A 26,642-nucleotide genomic window follows, 5' to 3' on the forward strand; every position below is an offset into this window, starting at 1 on the left:
GTGTGCATGTGTAACACATGCACCTCACGCTTAAGGAGAGTTGTACAGTGCAGTGAAGACACGTGACAAAAGGGAGCCGAAACAAGGATTTAATCGAACAGTAAGCCAAAGGTGAATGCACCTAACAAAGATTACAGTTTTTTGATACAGTTGCACTGCTTTGACACATACACGCACACACGAACATACACGCTTCCGCAAGACATCCACAAACTGTCCCCAGCGTATTCAAACCAACCCGGATGCCTCATAAACCAGCTTCATTGCTTTCCCTAGATCGAGTATAGTAAAGGACTACAGCAAATATCCAGAAAGATCGGGAAAAAAAAGTTTAAAGCATGTTCCATGCCGTGAAAACCGTTGGAAAGCGAAGCTGTAAGCGCGCGATGTGATTTGTTAGCAGGATCAGGTGAATCATCATCACCATCGTTTTATTTATTTCCCTATTCACTGCCCACCTCTGGTCACGTGACCTGTGTGACGCTTACAACTAATTCTGACACTAGTACTACTACTACTGCTACTACTACTACTACTACTACTACTACTACTACTACTGCTACTAAAACTACTACTACTACTACTACTACTACTACTACTACTACTACTACTACTACTACTACTACTACTGCTGCTGCTGCTGCTGCTGCTGCTACGTCGACGATGAAAAAGAAACAAGAAGCATGAGAACATTGACGATGTTCCGTTTGCCATGGCCACCTACAGATGCACGCGTGTCGTACATCGCCGCCGACTCTTTCGTCACTCCTCTCCCTACAACCTAAGCACGTACCCTCCCTCCGTCCAGCCTTGACGGATAAGGTGGGCGTTTACGCGGCGATGTAAGTAAGCACGGAGAACGTAAGAAACGCCGAGGACCGCAGACACGCGTCTTCGCGCTGCATAGCCCGCCTGCTGTCACTCGGGACGCGAGTGCAATCGCTTCCGCGAGCCTAAGTAAATGCGGACCACATGTACCGAGCCGCTCTGAAACACGTGTCAGCCGGGGCAGGTTCCTAAAGAGACTGTTGCCAGTGGACGACGTGGACTTCCTCGTTACGCCCGCTCGTTCCTAGTATACCGTCAGAGGCCCTTCGATACTTTCGTCTTCTTGTTCTTTCATTGCTCTATACGTTGTACGCATGAGGCGTAAAGGGAAAGCGGTTTACGGTGTCACGCCCTCTGCCGATCTCTCAACCGCTGTTGCTGTTGTTTCGTCCTACTTGTAATTTGTGAGGAGAGCCGGTCAATCCCCCCTTCCTGTTGGATGTTGTAGAGCGAGGGATTAAGGCTGTCGTACGACAAGTGGCGACCCGGCGAACTTGCTGGTCACGCAAGAAAAAGAAGAAGTGTGTTAAAGATTGAGATCAATTCTCGAGCGTATAGAGCGGCGGACGCTGATTTCGCGACGCTGTCATGGCTTACACGTGCACCGTTTGGCGCAGTTGGTGATCGGGAGGTGATGACCCAGCGTGATGCAGCGGATGTAGCGGATCTCGAAAGTTGCGAAATTGCGCTGCTGACAGTGAAAAAAAAACGCGTATGCCGGCGTCACACGTATAGAGTTTAAGAGGTCACGGAGTTTTATTGTCCTGAATCCTTTACAACGGATCTTTAATTCTCATATGTTACATTATTTTAGTGATGCTGTCCATGCCGAATACATATTGGAGAGGAGTCGTTACAGTGTCTTCACTATACGGTGTAAGCTAGCTCGGAATGAAACAACTGATGGCTGGTTAAGGTAACTCTTGATCGATCATGTAACTTCAGAAGATTCACTGAGAAGAAGATTCACTGCAAGATGGCGTTAGACTGTGCACAGCACCAATCTTCTCTGTATAGTCAGTTCTAGTAGGTGTGTGTGTGTGTGTGTGTGTGTGTGTGTGTGTGTGTGTGTGTGTGTGTGTGTGTGTGTGTGTGTGTGTGTGTGTTGTGTGTGTGTGTGTGCGTGCGTGCGTGCGTGCGTGCGTGCGTGCGTGCGTGCGTGCGTGCGTGCGTGCGCGGTTAACATGCACTATAACACTATAACACGTACCAATGGTCTTGGAGGTTGAGCAGCTGGCTGCTGGCTGGCACGGGCATACAAGAAGTTCTGCGATTCTGTAATCAACAGCAGAATGTCACATGTATACGTCCACTCAGTCACTGCGGTGCAGTATTCGCCGGTACATTAGAACGGTATAACCAGAGAGGCTGGTGAGGTACTGATAGTCCATTATTCTACGCTGCACTAGAGTGCGAAGAAAATGGTGAAAACAACCGCTACGACTATCACCTAGACATCACATTGAGACAATCCCGAAAAATTCTACTAAGTCACCAGAGGAACCGCCATCATCATCGACGGAGGTTGGGACGGGACAGGGGTTAATCCCCTCGCTCCCCATCCCGCCCGAAAGAAACTGCCGGAATAAACTCAATTAAATTTCATTCATTCATTCATTCATTCATTCAAGGTGTCAGGTCGCGCCTGGTTCGACCTAGGATGAGCACGTCAACAAAACAGAAGCAAATTGTTGCAACAACAACTTCGACGAACATGCAAGAATAGACTGACGGAGTACTGTAGAGTCGGATGAATCGTAAGAAGGCAGGAAAGGGCACACCAAGATTAGACAATCTTGGCAGCCCTATACTTCCGCGGCTAATGATGAGGGCATCGGGGAACATCGCTCATGTACTAAGCGATGTTCCCCGATGGCGGGATCACAGACCGTCCGGCTTATGACGTCGGTCTAGAGCGCGCGCTCATTGGTGCAGGCTTGTGTGCATCCGACCTTGAGGTGGAAATGCCTCTGCAACCTATAGTTGTTTACGACTACAGTTGCTTTACGATTACGGCTACCAGCTCTAAAGACGAAACAAGAGAACAGAGCAAGCTGACACCACACTGTCTTTCTGTTCCAATAATAATAATAATAATATCTGGGGTTTTACGGCCCAAAACTACGCTATGATTGTGAGGGACGCCGTAGTGGAGGGCTCCGGAATTTTCGACCACCTGGGGTTCTTTACCGTGTACCTAAATCTAAGTACACGGGCCTCAAGCATTTTCGCTTCCATCGAAAGTGCGGCCGCCGCAACCGGGATTCGATCCCGCGACCTTCGGGTCAGCAGCCGAGCACCTTAACCACTAGACCACTCTGGCGGGTTGTCTTGCTCTTCTCTCGCGCTGTCTTGCTGGTTGCCGTGTTGAACCAACATCGTTGTCGCTCAACGGCTGAAAGATGCAGAGGCGTCGGCAGGCTTCTCGACGTGTAGCTATGCTTGTAGAGGGGAGTTGAGAGAGTAAAAAAAAAGAGAGAGAGAAAGAGAGATGGAGGCACTAGGAAAGGACGGCTGAAGGCCGAACGTGGTCGTCGTCTATCGACGAGCGCGTAAGCCTTCGACTGCGGCGGCAAGGTGAACGAGATGCCCGGTCAGCCTGCCAGCTGTGTAATCTATTCTTCCCGTGTTTTATACGCACACGGACACATAGAAGGAACACGGTCGTAGCACAAAAGAACACGCGGACTGTGGCAAGATACACGCGGAGCTCTGCGGGGCTGCTGTAGCAGCAGGTGTCGTATAGCCAAAGCGTCCGCCGTGACAAGTTGCCCGGCCGGGAAAAGAATTCCGTATATATTTATATCCATGTGCCCTCTCAGTCGAATAAAGCGCTACAGGCTCGGATGATCTCGCCACCATGTTACACACTCAATACGTGAGTGTCACTACCATAACTGTGGGTATAGCGATGTATCGCCAGTCGCGCACGATTTTAAATTGTTTCGGGCTTTATTTGCGAACTTGTGGTTTTCGGTACTCATGAATCAAGGATATGTCTTTGAGGGCCATTATGCGCGCGATAGGTCGAATTTTGAACAGAAAACATGATGTACATAATTCACTACGCCTTTCAAGTACTTAATTAACCAGCAGCCAAGCCTATATATCGCTTTCAAAACCCCTCGGTCATGTTCCTACAGCGCAGAAAGCGCGCCACGCCGCGAAAAACCCGCACGCTGCCAGTATGACCACCACGGTGTTTATTGAATCGCCGGATCTGCTGAGCGTCGAATTTTCAGCGCAGCACAAAAAACACTGGCATTTTCAGCGCAGCCTCAGAAACACTACGGTCTTTAGAATTATGTTATCGATATATTTCTATAAAGAACGCACCGTCTAATACTTAACGTATGATTGTTGTGCCTCAGATATGCGTAATATTTGCTTTTTGATCGAGAATGTTCACAATTATGAATCCCGCTACCAGTTTCAAGCTGGCTGGGCCATTCAGAAAGTACTTTAGCCGAGTGGCTGAATATCGGGTGACCGACGGACGCCAAGTATGCTGCGTTTGTTACTAAGGAAGACTATCGTCTTTAATATTTGACGAATGGCGTGGCAAATTAAGTCACGCCGATCGAGATGGCGACGCCCTTTAAAACAAATTACACATATTTTGAAGCCGCAATCTTACTCGATCGTTTTCAAGCGACTACGGTTGATCTGCAGTTGCCACGCGTATTTTTTCCCCTCCATGGCAATGAAAACACCAATACAATAAAAAGAGCTCCTAGCTGCGTTCCGTTGAACCTCCGAATATCCGTCCTAGACACCGTGGGGAAAATCCGCTGGATTGCCAAATAGTATGCGCCTTATAGTCCAGCGGATGTCCGCTGTACGCCTATCGGGCTATCGCGGATGTCCACTGGACGACCAAGACATCCAGAAGTGGACATCCACTGGACGCCCGCCGGAGTTTAAATCCTGTACACACTCAATACGTGAGTGTCAACTAGCCAGTAACTGTGGAATAGCGATGCCGATAGTGCTGCCTCATTACGGCCATCATCAAATAGTTTCTTAACTGCTGGGGTTTTACGTGCCAAAACCACGATGTCATTATGACACACGTCGTGGTAGGGGCTCCATATTAATTTCGATCACCTGAGGTTATTTAGCGTGCACCTGAACAAGCACACGGGTGTTATTTACGTTTCGCACGCATAGAAATGTGGCCACCGTGGCCGGCAACAGAATCCACTTCACCTTACGCGGATTCGATTCGTGTTAGGTGACGTAGCATGTAACGCAACACCTTACGTAAGCGACACCTTAGCACGTAAGGCAACGTTTTGCGTGCTAAGCTAAAACGGTGGATTTCGCCCGTTATAGAGTATTTGTGCTAGATATAATATGAGCCCGTTTAGTTGCTTAAGATTGTTACTAGACAGCACGGTTGCGCCTGAGAGCAGATGACGATATACAGATAGGGTAAGGCATTTATCTCACGGAATGTCTACAGAAGTTGCACGGAATTTGTGTGTGACGCAACGTGCCAGAAGTTGCAGGGGAAAATGCAAGCTTGAAGAGGTGAAAAATCCTTGAACAAGGGGTGTCAAATCTTTGGCTACAGCATACACATATACGAGCTAAGGTAGGCAGTTGCTGCCTTGAAAGAGACAAGTCCACTTGGCGAAACATTGGCTCTAGCGACAACCCGTGTTGCAAGGATTTTTCATCACTGACACAACGTGTGTGGCGTATGACGGAAACTTGCATCGCGCGTTGTTAGGACGCTATATATTAATTGGTTAAAGCACGTATTAATTCCGACACTTTCACTACGCCGTAGCAACAGTTGCTCAAGGACTCGCAGCCCTGACCGACGTGGTGCGAGCCGTCGTCCATTAACCTATGCACGTGCGCCTGGTGGAAAAAAAATGGTGCAGAAACGAAAAAAAAAAAATTGCCACGCAGAGAATCAAAGCTTTCTTTCTTTCTTTCTTTCTTTCTTTCTTTCTTTCTTTCCTTCTTTCTTTCTTTCTTTCTTCCTTTCTTTCTTACTTTCTTTCTTTCTTTCCTTCTTTCTTTCTTTCTTTCTTTCTTTCTTTCTCACTACTTGGCACACAGCATTCTAAAAACGTACGACCGCGCGCACCTCACACACACAGCGCTCCCCTCCTCACGTTTGGCGAAAAGAAAATCAGAGCATACGCGCGTTCGTTGACACACAACGCGTACACGCGAGCATGCGCGATTCCGCACGCCCGTCTGGCCAGTTCCGTGCAGTGCGGTGGTGAGCTTCGCGTTTGGCAGGAGGTCAATACGTGTACGAGAATCTGCCTGCCGTTTATGCATGGGCAGCGGGCGCCGATGCATCCAATAGAGAGGTGGCCCCGCACGCATCTTGAAACGATTGAGAACTGTGACATCGTTCGTGCGTTTAATTTGACTTCGCACTGATGCGTGTTTATTGTACGCGTCTCAGTCGTGCAACGTTAAATAAAAGGCGAGGAGGAATGGTTCATGCACGTTTCAGAGTGCACCACTGTTACAGCGTAAAGTGACAAATGAACGTAGACACGTGGAAAGCAAAGAGGTGCAACCGTTGTTCCACTTGCGTGAACGGAATTCCTCTGAATCCCTCAACAATACCTGCAACCATCGAGAGTTTGTAGCTTTATGCCGGAAAACATTTTCCTTTCGCTATTTTTTATTCGTTAGGCTTACCTATCATGGCACCCCCATGACCTCAGACGACGCAGTAGTTGTGTAGTTGGAGGATTCCCCTTCCGGTCGCAGCTGCCGCATGAAAAGAAGGGCAACGTGGCTGGGAAGGGACAAAGCAAGAATATTCGTGTAGGTTTAGATGTACATCTTAAAGATAGCGGTCAACTGCACGACGTTACAACTATTCAAACCTTCATGACGATGTTGTTGAACCTTCTCGCGAAGGTTGACAAGCTCCCTGGCACAATTCTACCGTTCGAAAATGTAGTCGCATGAAAGGAGATGCACGTTCCCACATTCAGCGAAGACTGAGCGGCTGCACCGCTCGCGAATATGCCATCGCCCGCTACTGAGAGCCACAAACGTGGTGCACCGTGCTGTGCGCCAGCAGGCCCAGCATGTTTCAGCAGGCTCGCACCGCGGCGCCTCGGTCGGCCAAACATGGCTGCCGTAGGCGGCTTTCACATCTGGTCATATGTTGCCTCGAGACATTGAATTCAGAACTTGGTGCGGGTTTCATCACTCTGCACAGATCTGCGTGTCTAAGTATAGTGCTGCACTGCGTGTCTAACAACTGATTTCGTTTAGCTACGTAAAAAGAAACGAAGAACACATTGCCACCCGTACAGTGAGAAACGTTTCTGTGCTTATTTCCGTTTCTATGAATGAAGCGGGTGATGGTAGCCCGCCGCAGAGCCGCTAAACCCGTCGAGATAAGCTTCATTTAATTCCACCAGCATCGCTCGCTTAGCTATAGCGGCCAGTTCGCGAAGATTATAGCGACGGGCAACGAAACAAGCGCACTTATCCAGTTTAGATCCTTCCATTGAAAACGGTAATTTATGGAAACACAACGCGGCTCGGGGCAGTACGGCCTAAGCTTTTAAGCCCAAGAAACACTGACCGCAATAACTAATGCATTTCCCATTGGCTGGCGCAGACCACATTTAGCATTCGCCGCAACGCACGCTGTTATAATAATAATAATAATAATAATAATAATAATAATAATAATAATAATAATAATAATAATAATATAATAATAATAATAATAATAATAATAATAATAAGAAGAAGAAGAAGAAGAAGAAGAAGAAGAAGAAGAATATCTGGGATTTTACGTGCCAAAACGACTATATGATTATGAGGCACGCCCGTGCTGGATGGTTCCAGAAATCTTCACCTTCTGGTGTTCTTTCACATGCACTGACATCGCATAGTACACGGACCTCTAGCATTTGGCCTCCATCGAAGCGCGAGCGCCGCGGCTGGGATCGAGCAGCCGAGCACGAAAAGAGCATAAGAAACACTTATCGCTATAACGAACGCATTTCCCGTTGGCTGGCGTAGACCACACGTAGCATTTGCCGCAATGAACGATGTTACTGCGACGATAGGACAGTTGCTCATCGCTGGTCCCGCGCAGCATGGCTGACTAACTCTCTCTCTTACTCTCACTCACTCACTCGCTCACTCACTCACTCACTCATTCAGGCGTGCACATGAGTTCTCACAATATGTGCCTGCGCCGCACAGCCTGCGTGGCCGCGCTATATAGTCTGAAATACCGGCCTCCTTGTGCGAGAGCAAGCAGCACCTCGTCACGATTTCTCTACTTCGCTCTCCGAAGGGGCTACCTTGAATACGTAGCACACCACGCTGTCGCGATGGAAAGAAAGAAAGAAAGAAAGAAAGAAAGAAAGAAAGAAAGAAAGAAAGAAAGAAAGAAAGAAAGAAAGAAAGAAAGAAAGAAAGAAAGAAAGAAAGAAAGAAAGAAAGAAAGAAAGAGAAAATCGCAACGTTATATTTTAGAGCGTCCGTTTGCCGCCAGCATGCGGGATAAAAACAAAAACAAGACGAAAACCTTAGGAGAAAGTAGAAGAACGTAAAGAAGGTAAGATCGTGATTTCTGACGCGGAAAAAATCGCGGTTTTCCTTTCGCGTATGCACAGCTATTCCAAAAGAGCGCCGCGGCCTTATAGGCGTCGTGTCTTCGTGGTATAATGCATTCCTAATGTTTTCCCTATATTTTCGGGCGCAAATGATGCGGCACGCCTGTACATATTTGTGGATTTGTGGAGGCGTCCGTGCCGCCTTGGTTTTCCCGTAATCTAAATATGGAAGCACCTGTATATACGAAATGTGGTCTTTAAAAAAAAAAAAAGAAGGCTTTCGAAGTGAAGTGCCGTTGCTTCAATGTGTGGTCTTCCCGTGGCCCTGCCGATCTATTTCGGTGGTTGAAAAAAAAAGAAAAAAAAAAGCCAGCGAGAGTGTCACGGCACTTCCAAGAAATATATTCTTGGTTGACCCACACGACGCGTTTTGAACGCGCCATCGCACGTCTCTGCATCGTTCGAGCGTGTCAGTGTTGGCCGTGCGTACGAATTGAGTCGGGCAGCTCGTGTAAGCATGTACGACCGCTCAACAGGAAAAAAGAACGAAATTTATAATAATGCAGACGGTCTGCATTGTGAGAATCAACGCTACGCGATGCTTTACCGATACCTGGCTAGATATGTATATATAGATACATATCCATATGTACATATGGATAAACTAATGGCATACATAGCTAATGGATAAACTAATGAGACGTGTACAATCAAGCAAAGTTGAAGTTGAATCGGGGTACCTGCCGGAATTTTGTGCCTTGCAGCAGCTTATCCTAACTGACGTGTGAAGTGATAAGCGAATTGGGGCAGACGGACAAGCTATTTTTTCCCGGCGCAACGAGACATATCATGCACGTTAAAATAATCGATATGTAGCGGTTCGAAATATATCACTTGAAGTACACCTGCCGCGTTAAAAATTGCATCTTTTAAGATGTATTACCGTAAAGAGCAACACACTTCGCTGGATATGCAGAATCGTATAATTACACAATCGGGACGTACGCCATAAAGTAATTATTTACAGGTTAATCACTATATCTCATTAATCTTTTTCTAACTGATAACCGTATCGGTAACCATAGCCTGAGTTTCAAGATCCGCCATCCGTAGATGCCATAATTTGAACAACAAATATTGCTAATTTTGCCTCGTAGTCAGCCACATTTATAATGACATAACGAACATTAGAAGTGCGTAAAATATACGTGTTTTAAATTATGATAAAGCCACATCGCTTGAACACGCACTGTGGAAGGTGTTACATACAGGGAACTTTCGAGGGGCGTCCGCAAAGGTCAGTCAACGGCGAACAGAAAGAATTAATAAATGAAATGTTCTGTGCGAAGTACGTTGGCCCTTTAAGGAACTCGCAACTCCGGCATTCTATGAGAAAGAAAGAAAGAAAGAAAGAAAGAAAGAAAGAAAGAAAGAAAGAAAGAAAGAAAGAAAGAAAGAAAGAAAGAAAGAAAGAAAGAAAGAAAGAAAAGTGTTTCAATTGTCCCGATTACGAAGGGGTCACTCAATCACAAGCCACTTGCCACTTGGCTCGGGAGGCGGAGTACGCTTACAACCCATGTAACCGGGCGTGAGTGATGGTGAGAGTTCCGTCACGAAAACGCCACACGTACAAAGAGAAAAAAAGAAAAAAAGCGAACCCAAGAGGAAGGCTACAGTACGGCGCCGTACAGAAAAAAACTATGCCGGGCCACTGTCACCGCTTGTAACCGGCCCTCTCGTAATTATCCGCGGAGGGGAACAAAGCGCTCGCGACGTCACGACGAAAGAGGCCGCCTATTACCACCCGTATCCTTTATATATCTTTGTTTATTTCTTTTCCTTCCTTCTCTTGATTCGTTAATTCATTCAAGCCGGCCGCGTTCCTACCGCTGTCGAATGGCCATGTATAACAACGTCTCGAAGCGTGTCACAAGCGATTATAAAGCGTGCGTGAGCGCGAACTTCGAAAAAAAAAAGAAAGAAAGAAAGAAACTATGGCGCTGTTACAGCGAGACCGGGATATAGGTAGATTTATTGCCGGTTGAAGGGCTTCCGAGACAGAATGAAAACAGGGTGGAGACGAAGTCTGAGCAACAAAATATGCCGGTCATTTATTACGGAGCCCTTAAACTGAGGAAGGCCGGATAACGACAAGCGTGTTGCACGCCCTGAGGCGCCACCGGTGGCGCTGTAGTAGTACGTTAAGCGGAGTGACAGTACGTCGAAGTCGCTCTGCGTTGATACATAGAAACAAGAAAGCAATTACGAAGTTTCGCTTATGTAATAACGTCGTGCCTGACCACGACACTAGTTGCCAAGGGTAATTTGTTATCCCTCCTTTTTTATTGTTTTGTTGACGTGAACGAGTACCGTTAATGAATGCACCTGGGGTGGTCTAAGTTGATCCGGATATATATTTATCTCTCTAAAGAGACACTGAAGAGAAATAATAAATTGGGTAGCACTAGTAAGGCAGCAATTCAAGACGGTATTTTTTTTTCTTAAATTCGCGAAAATGGATCATCTGTTATAAGATAAATTGGAAGTTATAGTTCATGGTTTTCAATTTCGCGCCGGAACTCCCTGGTGAATGAAAATAATCACTTGTCCGATGCCAAAGTGCTCGCACGTCGACCACACGGCACGTGAGCTCGTTGAAGCTTTCTTAATTTTGAAAGCTGGAGATAACTGTGTGGCAAAGCCTTCTCATGCGTTAAATAAGGCAGATATAAGTTACCTGGATGCGCAAATCTGAGGTATTTTTTGTTCTGTTCGTGGTGAACATGTGGTTTTGTGCTTCCTATATATTTTCGTTTTTCTAATAAGAAGTTCAGTTGTTAGTATGCGCTTGTCGTGTAGCCTTCTACGTCTCGTCCTACGTTTTTTTTTTCGCGCTATTTTCATTCATCATGAATTACCAACTCCCCAGTCTATTCTTCTAAGGAACTCCCTGCACATACACCACTGTGACGTGAAGGATAGTAAAGCTGCTTCCGCTAGCTAACGCCATTCTTGGGTCAGCGAAGGTGATTGACGTTTTTCGAAATAAGTCATCGCCTTACCCCCCCCCCCCCCCAATACGCCGCGCCGTGCTTTCACACGGGCTGCAGGAAGAAGTGTCTTTCCTGTAACCTAAAACAACTCCCTGGGACGGATTTCGCCTGCAGTCTCCTCTGTCTTACCACTAACTAATATCTGGGGTTTAACGTCCCAAAACCACGATATCATTAATAGGGGCGCCGTAGTGGAGGGCTCCGGAAATTTCGACCACCTCGGGTTCTTTAACGTGCACCTAAATCTAAGTACACGGGCCTCAAACATTTTCGCCTCCACCGAAAATGCAGCCCGCCGCGGCCGGGATTCGATCCCGCGACCTTCGGGCTCTGTCTTACCGCACACGTTGCGGACATAAATTTCTCTAGCAAAGGGGTTCGTGGCCAACACAACGAGCCACCGAGTTCGGACAAAAAGAAGTGTGAATTACGCAGAAGCGATTACAATTATATCGCAAGCATTTCTCTCTCAACAAAGCTATTTCGTTCTATTCGCATTTTTGCTTTGAGAACCAAACCATAAAAAAAATAAAGAAAAAAAAGCACCCGAGTTTTACGCTTATCTCAGTTTTCTACATTTTATTTGCTCAAAATTTATTCATCAGCGTGAGAGTCATGGCTCGTGAAGCATAATTCCAGAGAATCGAGGGCGAGAATTCAAGATATTGTTTAAAAAAATGCGCTAACGTGGACTGGCTGAAATATATTGTAGTAAATTTAAGGAACACGTCCGCACGTGGACGTCGACCATCCAAAGACTATACAGCCGTCTGGACAGGCGAAAATACAGAAGCCCGACGCAATCAACTTTAACCTCTCACATACAGCTTAAAATACCGACATCAGCCATCAGCAGCCAACGGTTAGCCAACATTTGTCAGTGCTGGTATAAGCGAGTCAATACGGCCAGGCTTCAAACAAACGATGGAATTTTCGAATAAGTAATCGCTGTGTATTTGGTATTGATTATAGAATGATTAGATCATTCGTACGTGCTAATTCCCTTCATTAATAGTTTTCTGCGTATTTTACCTCGGTAAATGATGTTTCTTTCCTTTATACTGTCGCCTAACAATCCACCGGTTCTCTTCAGCTATACGCTAAGGAGACCGAAGGCGAAAGCTTGTGCTTAGCGAGGCGAGGCACTCTTGATTGACTTGAAGCACTCCTGAGTCGCTTTAATGTATGCTGATTCACAACTACGTCACTTTATTCAGTCTTTATTCATGTGTAAGTCGCCCGATTCACTCTTGATTTGCACCCAAGTCACACTGAAGTCGATCCATTTTACAGTGAAAGCTGAGATCGCAACAACAGCCGAATTGTGAACAGCCGAGTTGTCCGCCGCCGCCGGTGTCCGTAACTATTATCGCGCACGGCGAGAAAAAGAATATCCAGGATGAAGCGAGATTTGAACGTGGGCCCTCTGCGTGGCAGTCTAGCACTCTACCACAGAGCCACGCCGGTGCTTGAAACTCCTTCGCAAATAGATTCTATACAGGCGTCATGTCGGGCAAGTAATCGCTTTAACATATCTAATATAGCGTGGTTGAACAGTAAAACAACAGCCAGGAGTCACACAATGCGAATTGCGTAACGAGTGGGTGATTTAGAGCTTCCCATCCATTACGAAGGGCTCACCCATAATTCTTCATCCTCATCATTTCAGCATCGACCAAGTGCGCTGCCTTACAGATGCGCAGCGGGTACTTCGCTTCTCCGCAAAATGACGAAAAATCACATCGTGGATGCTTCCCTACTTCGCAAAATTATGATTTTTGGCGTAGTGGGTACCTTGCAACTGTACATGTAGTCGCCCCAAGTGTTCTATAGGCTCGTGACGAGCCTATAGAAAGGCTGCTCCTGCTTTCGCTGTGACAGTGCTGCGTGTTCCGCGCAGTCCTGGCGTTTCTTTAATTCACACTTGATTAAGTGAACATGCGTCCATTTACCATTGATTCAATTTAATGTGAACTTGTACTATTTGTATGTGTATTCGTTTACTATAATTAGGTCACGTTATTAGCTTGTACATCGGTTCACTTAGTAAGACACAGAACGTTTTCCCTCTTAAAAACTGACCGAAAATCATCTTCTGACAGCACATGTTTCCCACAACACGTTTCACATTAAACATAAAAATGCTCCTGCTCCGGAATTCGCGGGCATGCTCTCGTCAAAAGGACAAATCTAGTCCTCTCGGAAGCAATTAATCAGCGCTTCGTGCACGCTGGCAACAAAAGGCAGGTAGACAGGCTAGGCGGGGTCGTATACGGGCGCCGTACTAAATTCCGCCGGTTATTACCGCTGCCCTCGCTGCGGCGCGCGCCGCAGTCCCGCGCTTGTCAGCGACTGCGGCGCTGCTGCTTTTACGCGCGAGAAACGCGGCGTCCTCCGGCGCCGGCGAGCGTCGTGAAAGCGCGCTTGCACTCGCTGAGAGAGAGTGCAACCGAACGGGAGAGTACTCACTCGACACCACCGGACTCCCTGCACTCCTTCTCTCACACTCGCGAGAAAGTGCAACGGAGCGGGAGGGTATGTTTCTGTGCACTCCCTTTTGGCGGGCTCTCCCTCTGTATACGACGTCGAGCGGGCTGCAGTCGGGCCCGACCCAATTACCGGGTCTGGCCGACATCGTCCGCAGCCGCTGCAGCCGTTGTCGTCGACAGACGCCGAGTGCGTCGTTTTTGACAAGCGTGAGACGTCAAGAACTCACAGGGTCCCTTAGGCATTCGCCTAAGACGACCCGAAGGCGACAGCCATCGGTGTCCCCCCTCCCCCTTAAATCATCTGAAGGAGGCGCCAAGTCTGCCTTCATATCTTTACTCTATCGGGCCTGCTCGTCACCGTTTAATGTGAAGGTATACGACCATGGAGGTTTTTGACGATAATTTAGGCCCGAGGATCAATGACGTTGCATTCCAAGAACTATTTAGCCCTGAAAAGCCAGGGACCAAAGGCAGGCCGTTGTGAGAAGCGCGACATGACTTCATTTTCATGTTTGCATTATTTTTGTGAACCTTGTTCGCTCTCAGACTCGATCAATAGAAAGGGGGGGGGGGGGTGTTGCTGCGGTGAGAATTCGCCATCCCTAAAAGCCCTGCGCACGTCTATGAAGTGCGCTAAACCGTCTCGAAAATGTATAAAAGGCAACAAGTGGATTCGACGAGTGTCCTTTTCAAGCGATGCTTGTATTGCCTCACGAGTGTCGTTGGCGTTGTAGGCGTGGCCGCAACAAAAAAAAAAAAAAAATACCGGCGCCAGCGAGTGCAAAGAAATGCAGCCCTCAAAGGCGCGCCGGTCGCATGCGTATTAGTATGCGCAGTTTTCCAGTAATTGATGCCCTCTCGATCGTGCGCTTGTCGGCGATCAGCTGTTTCCGATATGGCAATCTGATCTGTTATTGAGCTTGTCAGGTGACTTGTCACTTCATGTAGACACATTTCATTGCTGTCTGGATACGAACGCATGACCGTCGTTGCTGCCTGTAGCAAATGAAGTGTTGCGCTTGTAAACCCGTGAATGACGCTCCAATTCCTGGCATGGAGGAAGGAAACAGTTAGGAGGGAGCATTGCGCAATGCGAAAGAAAGAAAGAAAGAAAGAAAGAAAGAAAGAAAGAAAGAAAGAAAGAAAGAAAGAAAGAAAGAAAGAAAGAAAGAAAGAAAGAAAGAAAGAAAGAAAGAAAGAAAGAAAGAAAAGCAATACGTCAGGCGCACGCACGCACCAAGCTTCGATTACACTTATTTCCCCGATAAGGCAGGAGCTGCTGAATTTTATTTCTATATAAAGTACTTTTCTTTAATATATGGGGTTTTACGTCCAAAAACCGCCATATGATTATGAGACAGGCCGTAGTGTAGGGCTCCGGAAGGTTAACGTGCACTGGCATCGCACAGTACACGGGCCTCTATAGCATTTTGCCTCCATGGAAATGCGACCGCGGCGGCCGGGATCGGACCCGCGACCTTCGGGTCAATACACAGTGGTGTGTACTGTACTACGGGAGGGCTGTATGCAGCTCTTTCTGATAGAAAGCTGAACAGTGGGGAACATCGTGGTGTGTGTTTACTGAAATTTAATATATCACAGACAGTTATCATAACAATTTAACATAACATTTGCTTGGTAGACATGAGTGTGGTGTATTGGTGCAATAACAATTTAACATAACGTTTACTTTGCTAGAAATACGTTCACGTCAATGGTTCTACGATTTCTAAGAACATGGACAACATCAGTCGCACAGTCTCTGCAAGTGTCTCTCGAAGTGTCTCTCTATGTCGCCGGTTTTCGAACGAAACATTAAAGTCACGTGAAGCAGGGAGGGCGATCACTGGTATCAGTTTCATAGCCAATGGCAATGTATTAACCCAAAGCAACAAGCTTTTTATTTTCCAGTAAGTCAAGAAACTTCATTTGCACAAGAACTGAGCGAACAACATTTATCTGTTACCAGTGTCTAGCTAGCGTGGCGCGCTTTCAGTGGTGAAGTTGAAGCAAGCGTTGACCTCACATCTGATGGCAACGATCGTGGGGTTCTGACTCTCCAGAATTTAACCGCGTGAGCATTAGGATAGTGCGCCACAGCAAAACTGAATTTTGCCGAGGCTGAATGCGGTTAAACCAGGTTTGTCGAGTCTTTGCTTGCTTTGGGAAAGGAAGGGGTAGTTGATTTGCAAAAATTAAACTTTACTGCATGTCTCGGTTTAGGCAAGGACGAAGAGAAGTCTTCACGCCGCGACAAGGGAGCTAACGTATTGCGCTGCAGGACAAGACGCAGACGCTGCTAGGTGCCGTCGGCACTCTAGGCGCCAAGTCAACGTCTCCCATAAGTGAACTTGGACGCACCCAGCGCCTCTGGCGGTGGCGGCACGAAACACTCATACTGAGCCGCTGTTCCTTTTCGCGAACGCGCCGCACTAGCGTTTGGCTGAAGCTCTTTGACTGGTGTTGACCTTGGCTGAATTTGAAGGTCAGATTCGCGGAACCAGGTGTTTTCTTGGTTTGCAGCTGGATGAGTACAGCTATTGCTCTAAAAGTACAGAGGCACACACACACACACACACACACATATACATATATATATATATATATATATATATATATATATATATATATATATATATATATATATATATATATATATATATATACTGTTGTCTAGCGTCTAGTTGGTAAGACATTGTTGTGTGAACCTAAACTGCACTTGGGACGAGACACCAGACTAGAAGTAGACAGGACGAACGCAGACTGACAGATGATTTATTGAAATCAGACAAACTTGCCTCCTCGAACACCGCGCGATGCGCAGTAACAGTCATGACCGAGTGACGATAGTACACTCCCCGATCAAGGCCCCACCCAAAAAAATCAAGCTCTTTCCTGAAGAGATACACAGATGTTTCTGGGCCATCTCTAGCTATCCACGAGGCTTTCAGGATTTCATGTGCCCTTTGGCCCTTCGCTTGCCCTGACACCTTCGTCCTACCAAAACATAGTTCCAGAAGGCAAGTTTTGTGTGATTTCAATAAATCACTTGTTAGTCTGCGCTCGTCCTGTCATCTTTATACTCTGGTGTCTCGTCACAAGCGCAGTTTAGGTTCACGTAAAAATAAGTAACTTGATAGTTGTACTCGATATGCAGCGATCGCGTTAAGTCAGATTAGTTTTCTGATCTCTCTTCATATGAAATTTGCAGTACGTGCGAAACAACCGGTCATGACTAATTCTGGCGGTAATTTATGGATAAAGAATGCAGAATATTAACGTGTCCGTCTTTTCCGCTTCGCTTCCACAATGAATAAGAGATAGAAAAGCGGGGGAAAAGCTCAGGTATAGGTTAGCAAGAGACACGTACGGTTTGCTACCCTGCACTGGGAGAAGGGATAAAAAAGTTGAAAAGAGAGAGAGAGAGAGAAATAGACAGAGAGCGCTAATTGCAACAGAATACACACACATCACCATGAATCGTCGTCATCCTCTCTTTCGTCCTTTATTGGTAATGCATTCATTTTTTTCAAGCGAACGCGCACCACTGCAGCCTACACAGAACCACACTGGGCATGAGAACTGCTACTCAGTATATCCGGCTAGACCAGTTATACGTGTTACAAGGGGCACTGCAACGCATTTCCGAGTAACCGTCGAATGGCTTCATTGAAGGAGTTTATTGCATCACGAATTTACCGTCGCAAGAATGTTTAGAACCGGTCAAGTATACGAGCGGAGTTACAGAGATTTGTCGCACGCTGTAACTGCTTTCCCTCTTCCCTCGTCCCGACGAGCGCGCTGGAAGCTAAGCAGGGAGGGATGGCACGGAGGAGGGAAGTTACGTCACGCGCGCGTCTCATGACCTTGAGCACTTTTTATTTTAACACGAATGTGTTTTACGCCGGGGTCAACCACGGCTCCACTGACGCATTTCCGTCACGGATATGACGTTGTAAAATATAAAGACTAACATATGGCAAAGAAAAAAAAAACTAGAGGAGGAAGTTCCGCTACCCGGTGTCGAACTTACGACCCCTCGATCCCCAGCGCGCAACGCGAAACGACTCCGCCACAGACGGCACGTTCTTCGTCATACTAACAGCGTGCTATTTATATACACCATTTGCCGGTAGCGGTACTCGGAGATCGGGGTACATCAGCGCGTTTTCGTTATCACTAGCGAGATGGCGCGAAGGGCTCGAAGGGCGCGCTTTAAAGGTCGTCGCCCCACGCGTTGAGATGAGCGTGCGCCTCTACAGGGCGTGGTCGCTCGTGCGCGCGCACTTATCTTGTTCGTCTTGCGCTCTCACCGCAAGTTTGCCTGTAAGCTAGAGAGCACGAAGGTCACTTCGCTCACTGCAGCGGCAGCTTTTGCGAGAGGAGCGCGCTGCTCACAAACAAATAATTTATAACTGTGACAGTTCGCGCTCATCCTGTGCATACTTGTGCGTTCGTTTCGTGCGTCCTCCTTTGTATTTGACCAGCGCGCGCTTTAACTGTCGAGCTGTGACAGTTGTTAGTTCGCGCTCATCTTGTGTATGTTCGTTCCGTGCGTCCTTTCTGCTTGAGCAGCGCGTTGCAAGTTTCGAGCTGCTTGCCGTTCTTCGCGTGACATTACAACTTCTTGCTATAGCGTTCATTCCTTCGCCCTCACGGCGAAACAATGCACGACAAACACTCAACTACGTCTGTGAGGACACGTTTTACTTTCGTGTTATACCGATTCCTCTGACAGAGGGATCAGCCATATTTTTTTTTTATTTTCTTCGAACGCGCGGCTTATTTTCAGTGTGATCGCGAGTGCGCGCGCGGGCACCTGGCGGCCTCGCGCGGCGGTCGCGGTGACTATGCAGCTCACGATGCTCAAATCAGCCACTGGCATGAAATTTGGGTATATGGCCCGATCATTTGGGTATATGGCATCATTTGTAAAAAAAAAAAGGAACGATTTTGAGAATTAATTGTAAACTCCAGGCCAGGTGCTGCGCTATAATCTTTGGCTCGCGTGTTCTCAGGAGCCTCGACTACCGATCGGCAGTATTTTCTCACCATGCTGAAAACTGCTGCAGGGCCCCTTTAACGAGATATACACTAAACAGTTAAAATAAAGTATCAGCACCGGTAGTCTGCAGTGGCTCATTACCGGTCCGGTGTGACTTACATGAAAAGAACTGGGAAATGTAATTTATTTATTTATTTATTATTTATTATTTATTTATTTATTTATTTATTTATTTATTTATTTATTTATTATAGTAATGAGTAGGTAACAAGGCATGTGCATAATAATCCCACCATTACAAAAGATAATAAGGAAATGTAAGACACACAGACGAACGGGAGAAAAACTGGTTACTAATCATGAACTATAGTCTACATCGAGTCTATAAGCGCCAAGATGCCTAAGACATGGTAGGAGTAAGTATATGTATATCGACTCACCGTAAAATTACAGTCATCCCGATGTAATGGTGTGTTGAAACTCTTTGTGGTCCGAACGGCGGCGTCAGCTCGTCTGCGCAGAGAGACGCGCCATCTTGTAATTGCCGTACACAGCAGGACATTCTCATTCGCTGCTTCTAGTATGCACTCATTTTCATAACTGAAGCACGCACACGCACACGTGCGCCACACGCAAGCGTGAATACGCAAGACTAGTGCAATTGCCACTTCTCTGCGCACGAACTGGCGTACCATTGTCTGTTTGTAGTTGGCGGTATTTGACTGCGATTAGGAGTTAGATCAAATTATGTTATGTGTGTACGTTTTATTTGCTGACCTTAACGTACCCTAAGTGCATGTTGTTGTATATCAGGTCACTAGTGAAGTTTGCCCATAGGCAGATTTCACTCGTCATTTATCGATCTATTTACTCTCTTACACTGAGCACTGACACATATTGAATTTGTACAATGTGAACACGTACACGTTGTCGCCATAAGTGCATTGCGATGCATACCCATGTGAACTATATCTACCAACAAATGTTTTTCTCTCTCTTTATTTTCAGAGCCAGACCAAGCAGGAGGAAGTGACCGAGTTCTCGCCAACAGGTGAGTCGCAAAACTCCGTTCTATTTATTTATTTATTTATTTATTTATTTATTTATTTATTTATTTATTTATTTATTTATTTATTTATTTATTTATTTATTTATTTATTTATTACTACAATAAGCTCTTTTAGGCACATACGGGATTGCATTGCAGTGTCACAAGATGAGCGCACGTCCCACTTTGAAGAAACATCTCTTTTCAAGCATTGTGATCAAACGACAAGGGAGGTCGTTGAAGCCCACGAAATTACAAAAAAGGCAAATGGCTGTGTCAGTAAAGCTTCCCTAGCATTGCATGAAAAAAAGGAGTCGCTTTTTTAAACACGACCGAAGCACGTGGCAGACATCTTGTATGTTAGAACAAAATAACTTTCTCGTTGTTTTTCCCACTCTTCACCTGCTTCTCTGAGGATGTAAGACATGCCAACTTATAAAGGTGTCATTTTTTTTTAATCTAGAAAGTTTCCGAACGGCATACACAATTAGATATACATATGGAGGCCTGTTTCCGCGATATACATTAACAGTACTCTATTGTACTCTATGGTACCTAAGCGTACCATAGTACTCTAACAGTACTATGGTACGCTTGGGCCCATAGAGCCACGAATCATGGTCCGGTGGTCTCGTTGTATGAAGGTCCACTGTTTTCAGGTAGTGCCGTCGCATCTGCCACGGCACGTCCATAGTAAGTGCTTGGTGGTAGCCGCGGACACTTCAGCTTTCCGACATTCGGTAGTCGGCAGCGCGTCATCTCGTCTGTTTTGTGGCTTCGCTTATGTCCCAATAGTTCGCGCTTCTCATTTCCCATGAATAAGCTCTGCTTACCAAGACCCGACAGACTCTATACACGACATGCTAGGCTGCGTACGCGTACTTTCTGCTTTGAGGCAACGTCGAGTCTCTAACTTTATTTTCTTCTTTTATTTGTTCAAGACGTTGGTTCCGTTGACAAGCCTGTCAGTTAAGCTAAGTTATAGCGTATGTTAGCGGGTTAGCTCAACGGGCTGCGCGAGCGCAGGGTTCTATCTGTGAAACTACTGAATTTATGACGAAGAAACAAACTGGTGTAGTACGCCGGCATAGCCGGGGGGAGGGAGGGTTCAACACCCCCCCCCCCCCCATTTTCAATATTTCAGGTGTATAGATCCACGCAGACATACAAACGCACGCAGGAATATGCATAAAGTTAGTTCAACCCCTCCCCATCCACGGCCCCCTCCCCCCTAAAAAAATGTTGGCTACGCCCCTGCTGGTGTAGCACTGCCATGTAGCTTATCAGGTAGGCCGCTAAAGTAACATTAATAACATTAACTTACACAGAGTAACGTGATTACAATGCAACACCTTACGAATAGGAATAAAATTTACAGAAGCGCCTCTGTCGTGCACTTTCCTGTGTCTTGTGTCTTGTTTGCGCTGGCTGTCATGGGTTTACAGAAGCCAACAACATGACGCTACATGCGCGGTGCATGTAAACGAACCATGGTTTATAATGTTTAGGTTCCACATTTCAATAAGTAATCGTATAACTGCTTATCGAAAAATACTGATCATAAGCTTTGCATTGGCAATTTGGGTTACATCATGCTGCTAGGAGGCCTGAAGTTTACATCAACTTCAGCAAAATTTGTCAACGGTTTTCAACTGCGGCGCCAGGTGTCGTGTCACGGAAGTGTATAACCTGATGCCACTAGCGCTTGAAATAGGCATAGAGCCACGGGTCAAAGACAGCCTTCCCTAACATGAACAAACATCTATGACTGTATGCTATGCTACAGGCTGCACACGCCAGCATCGTTTGACGAAGTCGGTAACTAACAAGCCTGGCCGCCATACTTTCTGTAATTAGCACATTGCATTGAGGCCTAGCGGAAAATAATCAAGACGCATAGCGGTAAATAATCAGGACGCAATCAAGGCAAATAACAAAAACGTGTCCGTTACTCTTCGAAACATGCAAAAAGTGCACGTTTACAGGATTTTGCCATGGCAGCGAATGTGTATACGGGCCGAGCGGCTTGCGCGCATGAAAAGCAGCGGCGCACCGAGCAACTCCCAGAAGCACACCACCCAGCGACCTTGAAAGGGGGGCCCCAACTACAAAACGGCACCCTGTATAGGCTGACACGCATGTAAGCACTTTCATTGAATCGCGCCGCGCTATAAGGTGAAAATAACAACCATAGAAAAGAACTCCCCGCAAAATTTATAAAGGCGTACGCAGAGCAGGAAGTGCGCGTTCATATTAAAAAGAAAGAAAGAAAGAAAGAAAGAAAGAAAGAAAGAAAGAAAGAAAGAAAGAAAGAAAGAAAGAAAGAAAGAAAGAAAGAAAGAAAGAAAGAAAGAAAGAAAGAAAGAAAGAAAGAAAGAAAGAAAGAAAGAAAGGTGGGGGTAGGACGGAGGTAATGGTGGCCTAGAAAGAAAAGGAATGCCCGGCTGGATGATGACTGCGCCTAATTTAGGCGTGGATGTATTCGGCGCGTTCGCTTATGCGCAGAAAATGCCTCCGGGGCAGCGAAGAGAGAAGCGTGGTGTGTAATTTGGCGGCGCGCCGACTGGGCCGATCTGTATGGAGTGTCTGAGGTTGGCGAGTGCGTGGGGGAGAGGAAACGGAGGGGGGAGAGGGAGGCGGTAGTTGCGATCGCCTTTAAATGACTCCCACCCCGGCATGGTATGAGCCGCCACCGCCTCGCAACTGTGTACCTTTTGCCTGCGCATTTCGCCTACGTACGATTTTGAACGAGACGCGCGTCCTTGAAAGAGGAAGTGACGGGGATGGATACCGCGTTAACGCGACTTTAACGGGTCACCGAAGAGCAACGCTGCCTAAGTTAAGAGAGAGACAGAATGTGCAAAAAAGAAAAAGAGAAAAGAAAGGCGGAAAGCTTACCAAAATGAAAAATTACATGGCTTGCTAAAGTGAAGGGAGCAGGTTGAAAGAGAGTATACATATAAAAACATAATAATACATTAATATCTGGGGTTTAAGGTCCCCAAACCACGATATGATTATGAGGGACACCGTAGTGGAGGGCTCCGGAAATGTCGACCACCTGGGGTTCTTTAACGTGCGCCTAAATCTGAGTACACGGGCCTCAAACATTTTCGCCTCCATCGAAAATGCAGCCGCCGCGGCCGGGATTCGATCCCGAGAACTTCGGGTCAGTAGTCGAGCGTCATAACCACTAGACCACCGTGGCGGGGCTGCATATAAAAAACAAGAAGCACAGGCATACGACCACACTCGGTCACTAAAGGCCCGTTCACACCTGCGACTATAGCAGTGGTCGCGCGACAAAGTTAGTCGCAAGGCGACTAGCCGCAAACGGTCGCAAATGGCCGTTTTAGCCGCAAAGCGACTGTCTTGAATCAGTCGCTCGCTGCTCGATTTGTCAGTCGCGCGACTGCAGTCGCAAACCTCTGAACCAATCAGATGCGCGGAAGCAGGGCGTCTGCTTACTTTGCGGGGCAACAGCAATGCGAGCAGACGCGAATTCTGCCTGTTGACGGTTGTAAGTGGCACGCAAGTTTGAAGATCCGTCGCGTCGAGTCGCTTTTCTTTTTTTTTTCTTTTTTTTTTTTGTCGTCGGTCGCAAACGGTCGCGCAACAGGTGCTATAGTCGCAAGTGTGAATAAGCCTTAAAACCGCAGGTTGTCGCAGCACAAGATCACTTGTGTATGACAACACCAATTCAGGCTAGAGCCGCTTGCGCAAGTCGGTTGCCTTTAAAGAACCGTAGTATAGTGCCTTCGTTGCTCTAAAGTTTGTAAGGCTTCAAGTACCGATACCGACGTGTGATCACGAGGCACGCCGTGGCTGGGGAGTCCCGATTAGTTTTGACCGCCTGAGATTCTTTAGTGTCCGCCTAATTCTAAAAGAACGGGTGTTTTCTTTTAATTTCGCCTCCCTCTACATGAGGCCTTTGGCCGGGTATCGAACCCGCACGCTCGCGCTTGGCAGCGCCACGCCGTAGCCGCGAAGCCACTACGGCGGGTACTCGTCGCCTTCAGCTGCATGCCGTGACATATTAGAGATATCATTCCAAAGTGTTCGGTTTCGAAAACGTTCGTCGGTCAATGCGAGCTTGTGCAATTCCTAGCGATCAACCCGCCAGGGTGGCCTAGTGGTTGTGGTGCTCGACTGCTGACCCGAAGGTCGCGGGATCGAGTCCCGGCCGCGGCGGCGGCATTTATCATTGGAGGCGGAAATGCTAGAGGCCCGGTGCACGTTAAGGAACCCCAGGTGGTCGAAATTTCCGGAGCACTCCGCTACCGCGTCCCTCGTAATCAAATTATTGTTTTGGGACGTTAAAGCCCAACAATTATTATATTAATTCCTAGCGATCGCCTCTCCTCGCTCAGAATTGAGGCACTCGCGACCACAGTCACCTCGTAAGGTGACCGGTCACCACACGTTCCCTTGTCAGCCAATCCGATACGAACACTGGCAGATTTAGTAGGGTAGAAGCCATTCATGGCCATAGTGTGTGCAAGCAAAGCCGGTCTCGTGTCAGCAGATCGAGTCCAGTTGGGATGCGAAGGCGGGGAGAGGAGTCCGGTTGGTGCAGCCGGTTGTTCTGAAAACTATATATGTTTATGTAGTGCCCTAACGTAGTAGTCGCAAAAAGGTCTGATCAGAGGTAATGTAAAACGCCACTTCAAAACACTAATGCGATTTATTTCAACGCGCTGATGAAGTGCTGAGCGCTATCATTCTCCTGGAAGGCGCATTGACTGGGCGAATGCTTGTGGCATATTCATTTGTGTTTCGTGCCATTTACTAGATGGTTTCGCTAACGATTAATCTGGCATCACGAGTTCCGCGAAATTTTATCTTCTTTTCTAGTCTAAGACGTTATCATTCATTCATTCATTCATTCATTCATTCATTCATTCATTCATTCGTTCATTCATTCATTCGTTCGTTCGTTTCTTCATTCGTTTATTTTTTCTTTCTCTCTAATACTGAGCTCACGCGATTACAATTCAAGGCACGCACATTGCCGCCGTGACTGTCAAATGCGGAGCTCCTAAATTCGCGCTCATGCGGTATTCCGTTTGAGAACGAAAATTGATGCAAAAGGAAGAAAACTGGAAAAAAAAGAAGAAGAAACGCGGCGTGTGGCGCTTGACTTGTCCGGCAAATCCGTGTATATGCATGCCCAAGACAGCGATACGCTTCTAATACGTCTATATATGTAGATCAAGCGGCGATAGGGATCGCTGGCTCGTTAAATAAGGAATATAAGCTCTGGACGCCAGCGCGCCAGGCTTGTAGATTCATCGGCATGCTTTTCCCAATTCATTTCTTTCGTTTTTACCTTTTTTTTTTCTTTAACTGCTTCGGAGTGAGGGAGTGGGTCATTTCGTTCCCGGAAACTAGTGCTCGTTAAGTTAGCAGAAAGAAAGCCTCGTATCGAGGTAAAATTGATAGAGGTGTTGTAGAAAGCCGTGTAGATGGTTACAGAGCGACCGCAAATCTATTCGATCAGTTTCGTGCGCGACATTTATGCTCGATCACGCTACGGAATTGGCGCTGCCAGAGATAAGCGATACAGATCCGTATAGATTATGACTATTTCTAAATATCCTCACGCATATGTTTTCGAAGGATAATGATTAAGGACGGTTTGCTGGCAGAAGAAACTATATTAAGTCGAACTCTTCTCATTAAGCTTCACGCCGCAACCAGATCACTTGAGTATGGTGGCCGGTGGTCATGTATTTCTCTGTATTTTTCCCCCTATATTCTTTCTTTCTCTCTTTCTTTCTTCCTTGTTGAAATGATGAATAATGGTGGCACAGCCCTACTCCTCGCCGCTCAGCAAACCAAAGAGCACGAAAAAAGAAAGAAAATAGTAATGAGAGCACTAGCACAAAACACTGAACACAGTATGGCGTCATTTTTCTAAAACCATACAAGTCGACTTTACATATAACGTACAGTTTTGTGCATGAGTCCAGATAAGACAAACACAGGCGCACGTATAGAAACTACTATACTGAAAGCCCTATAATGTGCGATAAACACAGAATACGGATACTGTATTTCGTGCGTTTGTGAGCATCGAAGGTAAGCGAATTGACACTTTCCAATACCTTGTCCATTTGTAAACGGTCTATCTCTCTTTGTTTCTTGTTTTTTTTTTCTCCTCCGGACGCGTCTTCACCTTTGACCTCATCTTCCAGCAAACCTAGCTTCCTGCCTCGCTTGCAGAGATCGCCTGACTCAAGAGCTGCGCGCTTAGATGCAAATACCCTGTCGACTGAATTCCTACCCCGCCTTAAGCAAATGACATGCATGGTAATCGGTTGCAATCTGGACAGAAAGTTCACCCAAGGCAACAAAACCTTGGGTGAAATAATACAATAAACAGTAAAACAGTAAAATTCAATAACAGTAAAAATTTGTGATACACATTATAAATCTCCAGGTCTCAGTTTTTAAACTATAGATATAAGTGTAAATAGATGACATTGACAAAACATTTGACGAAAAAAGAAAGAAATGTTAGACAAATAGAAAGGAGGAGATGTCGGCGATCGAGCGCGTTTCTCACCGGCTGCTCCTCAGTGAGCAAGGGTACTGGGATGGAGATAGGTAGAAGTAGGCTACCATGATATTGCACAATTAGTTACTGCGCAC

The 26,642-nt window shown here is 46.5% G+C and overlaps 1 protein-coding gene across 1 annotated transcript in view; it reads left to right on the forward strand.

Annotated features, from left to right (window-relative positions):
* LOC119372111 (uncharacterized) overlaps nucleotides 1-26,642 on the forward strand; it is a 148,325-nt gene that overhangs the window by 79,486 nt on the left and 42,197 nt on the right. Inside the window, exon 2 of the mRNA XM_037642573.2 lies at nucleotides 19,949-19,991. Coding sequence (XP_037498501.1) covers nucleotides 19,949-19,991 — 43 coding nt within the window. The remainder of the gene's footprint in view (nucleotides 1-19,948; nucleotides 19,992-26,642) is intronic.

This window comes from Rhipicephalus sanguineus, chromosome 10 (genome assembly GCF_013339695.2).
Source record: "Rhipicephalus sanguineus isolate Rsan-2018 chromosome 10, BIME_Rsan_1.4, whole genome shotgun sequence".
Classification (NCBI taxonomy): Eukaryota; Metazoa; Arthropoda; class Arachnida; order Ixodida; family Ixodidae; genus Rhipicephalus; species Rhipicephalus sanguineus.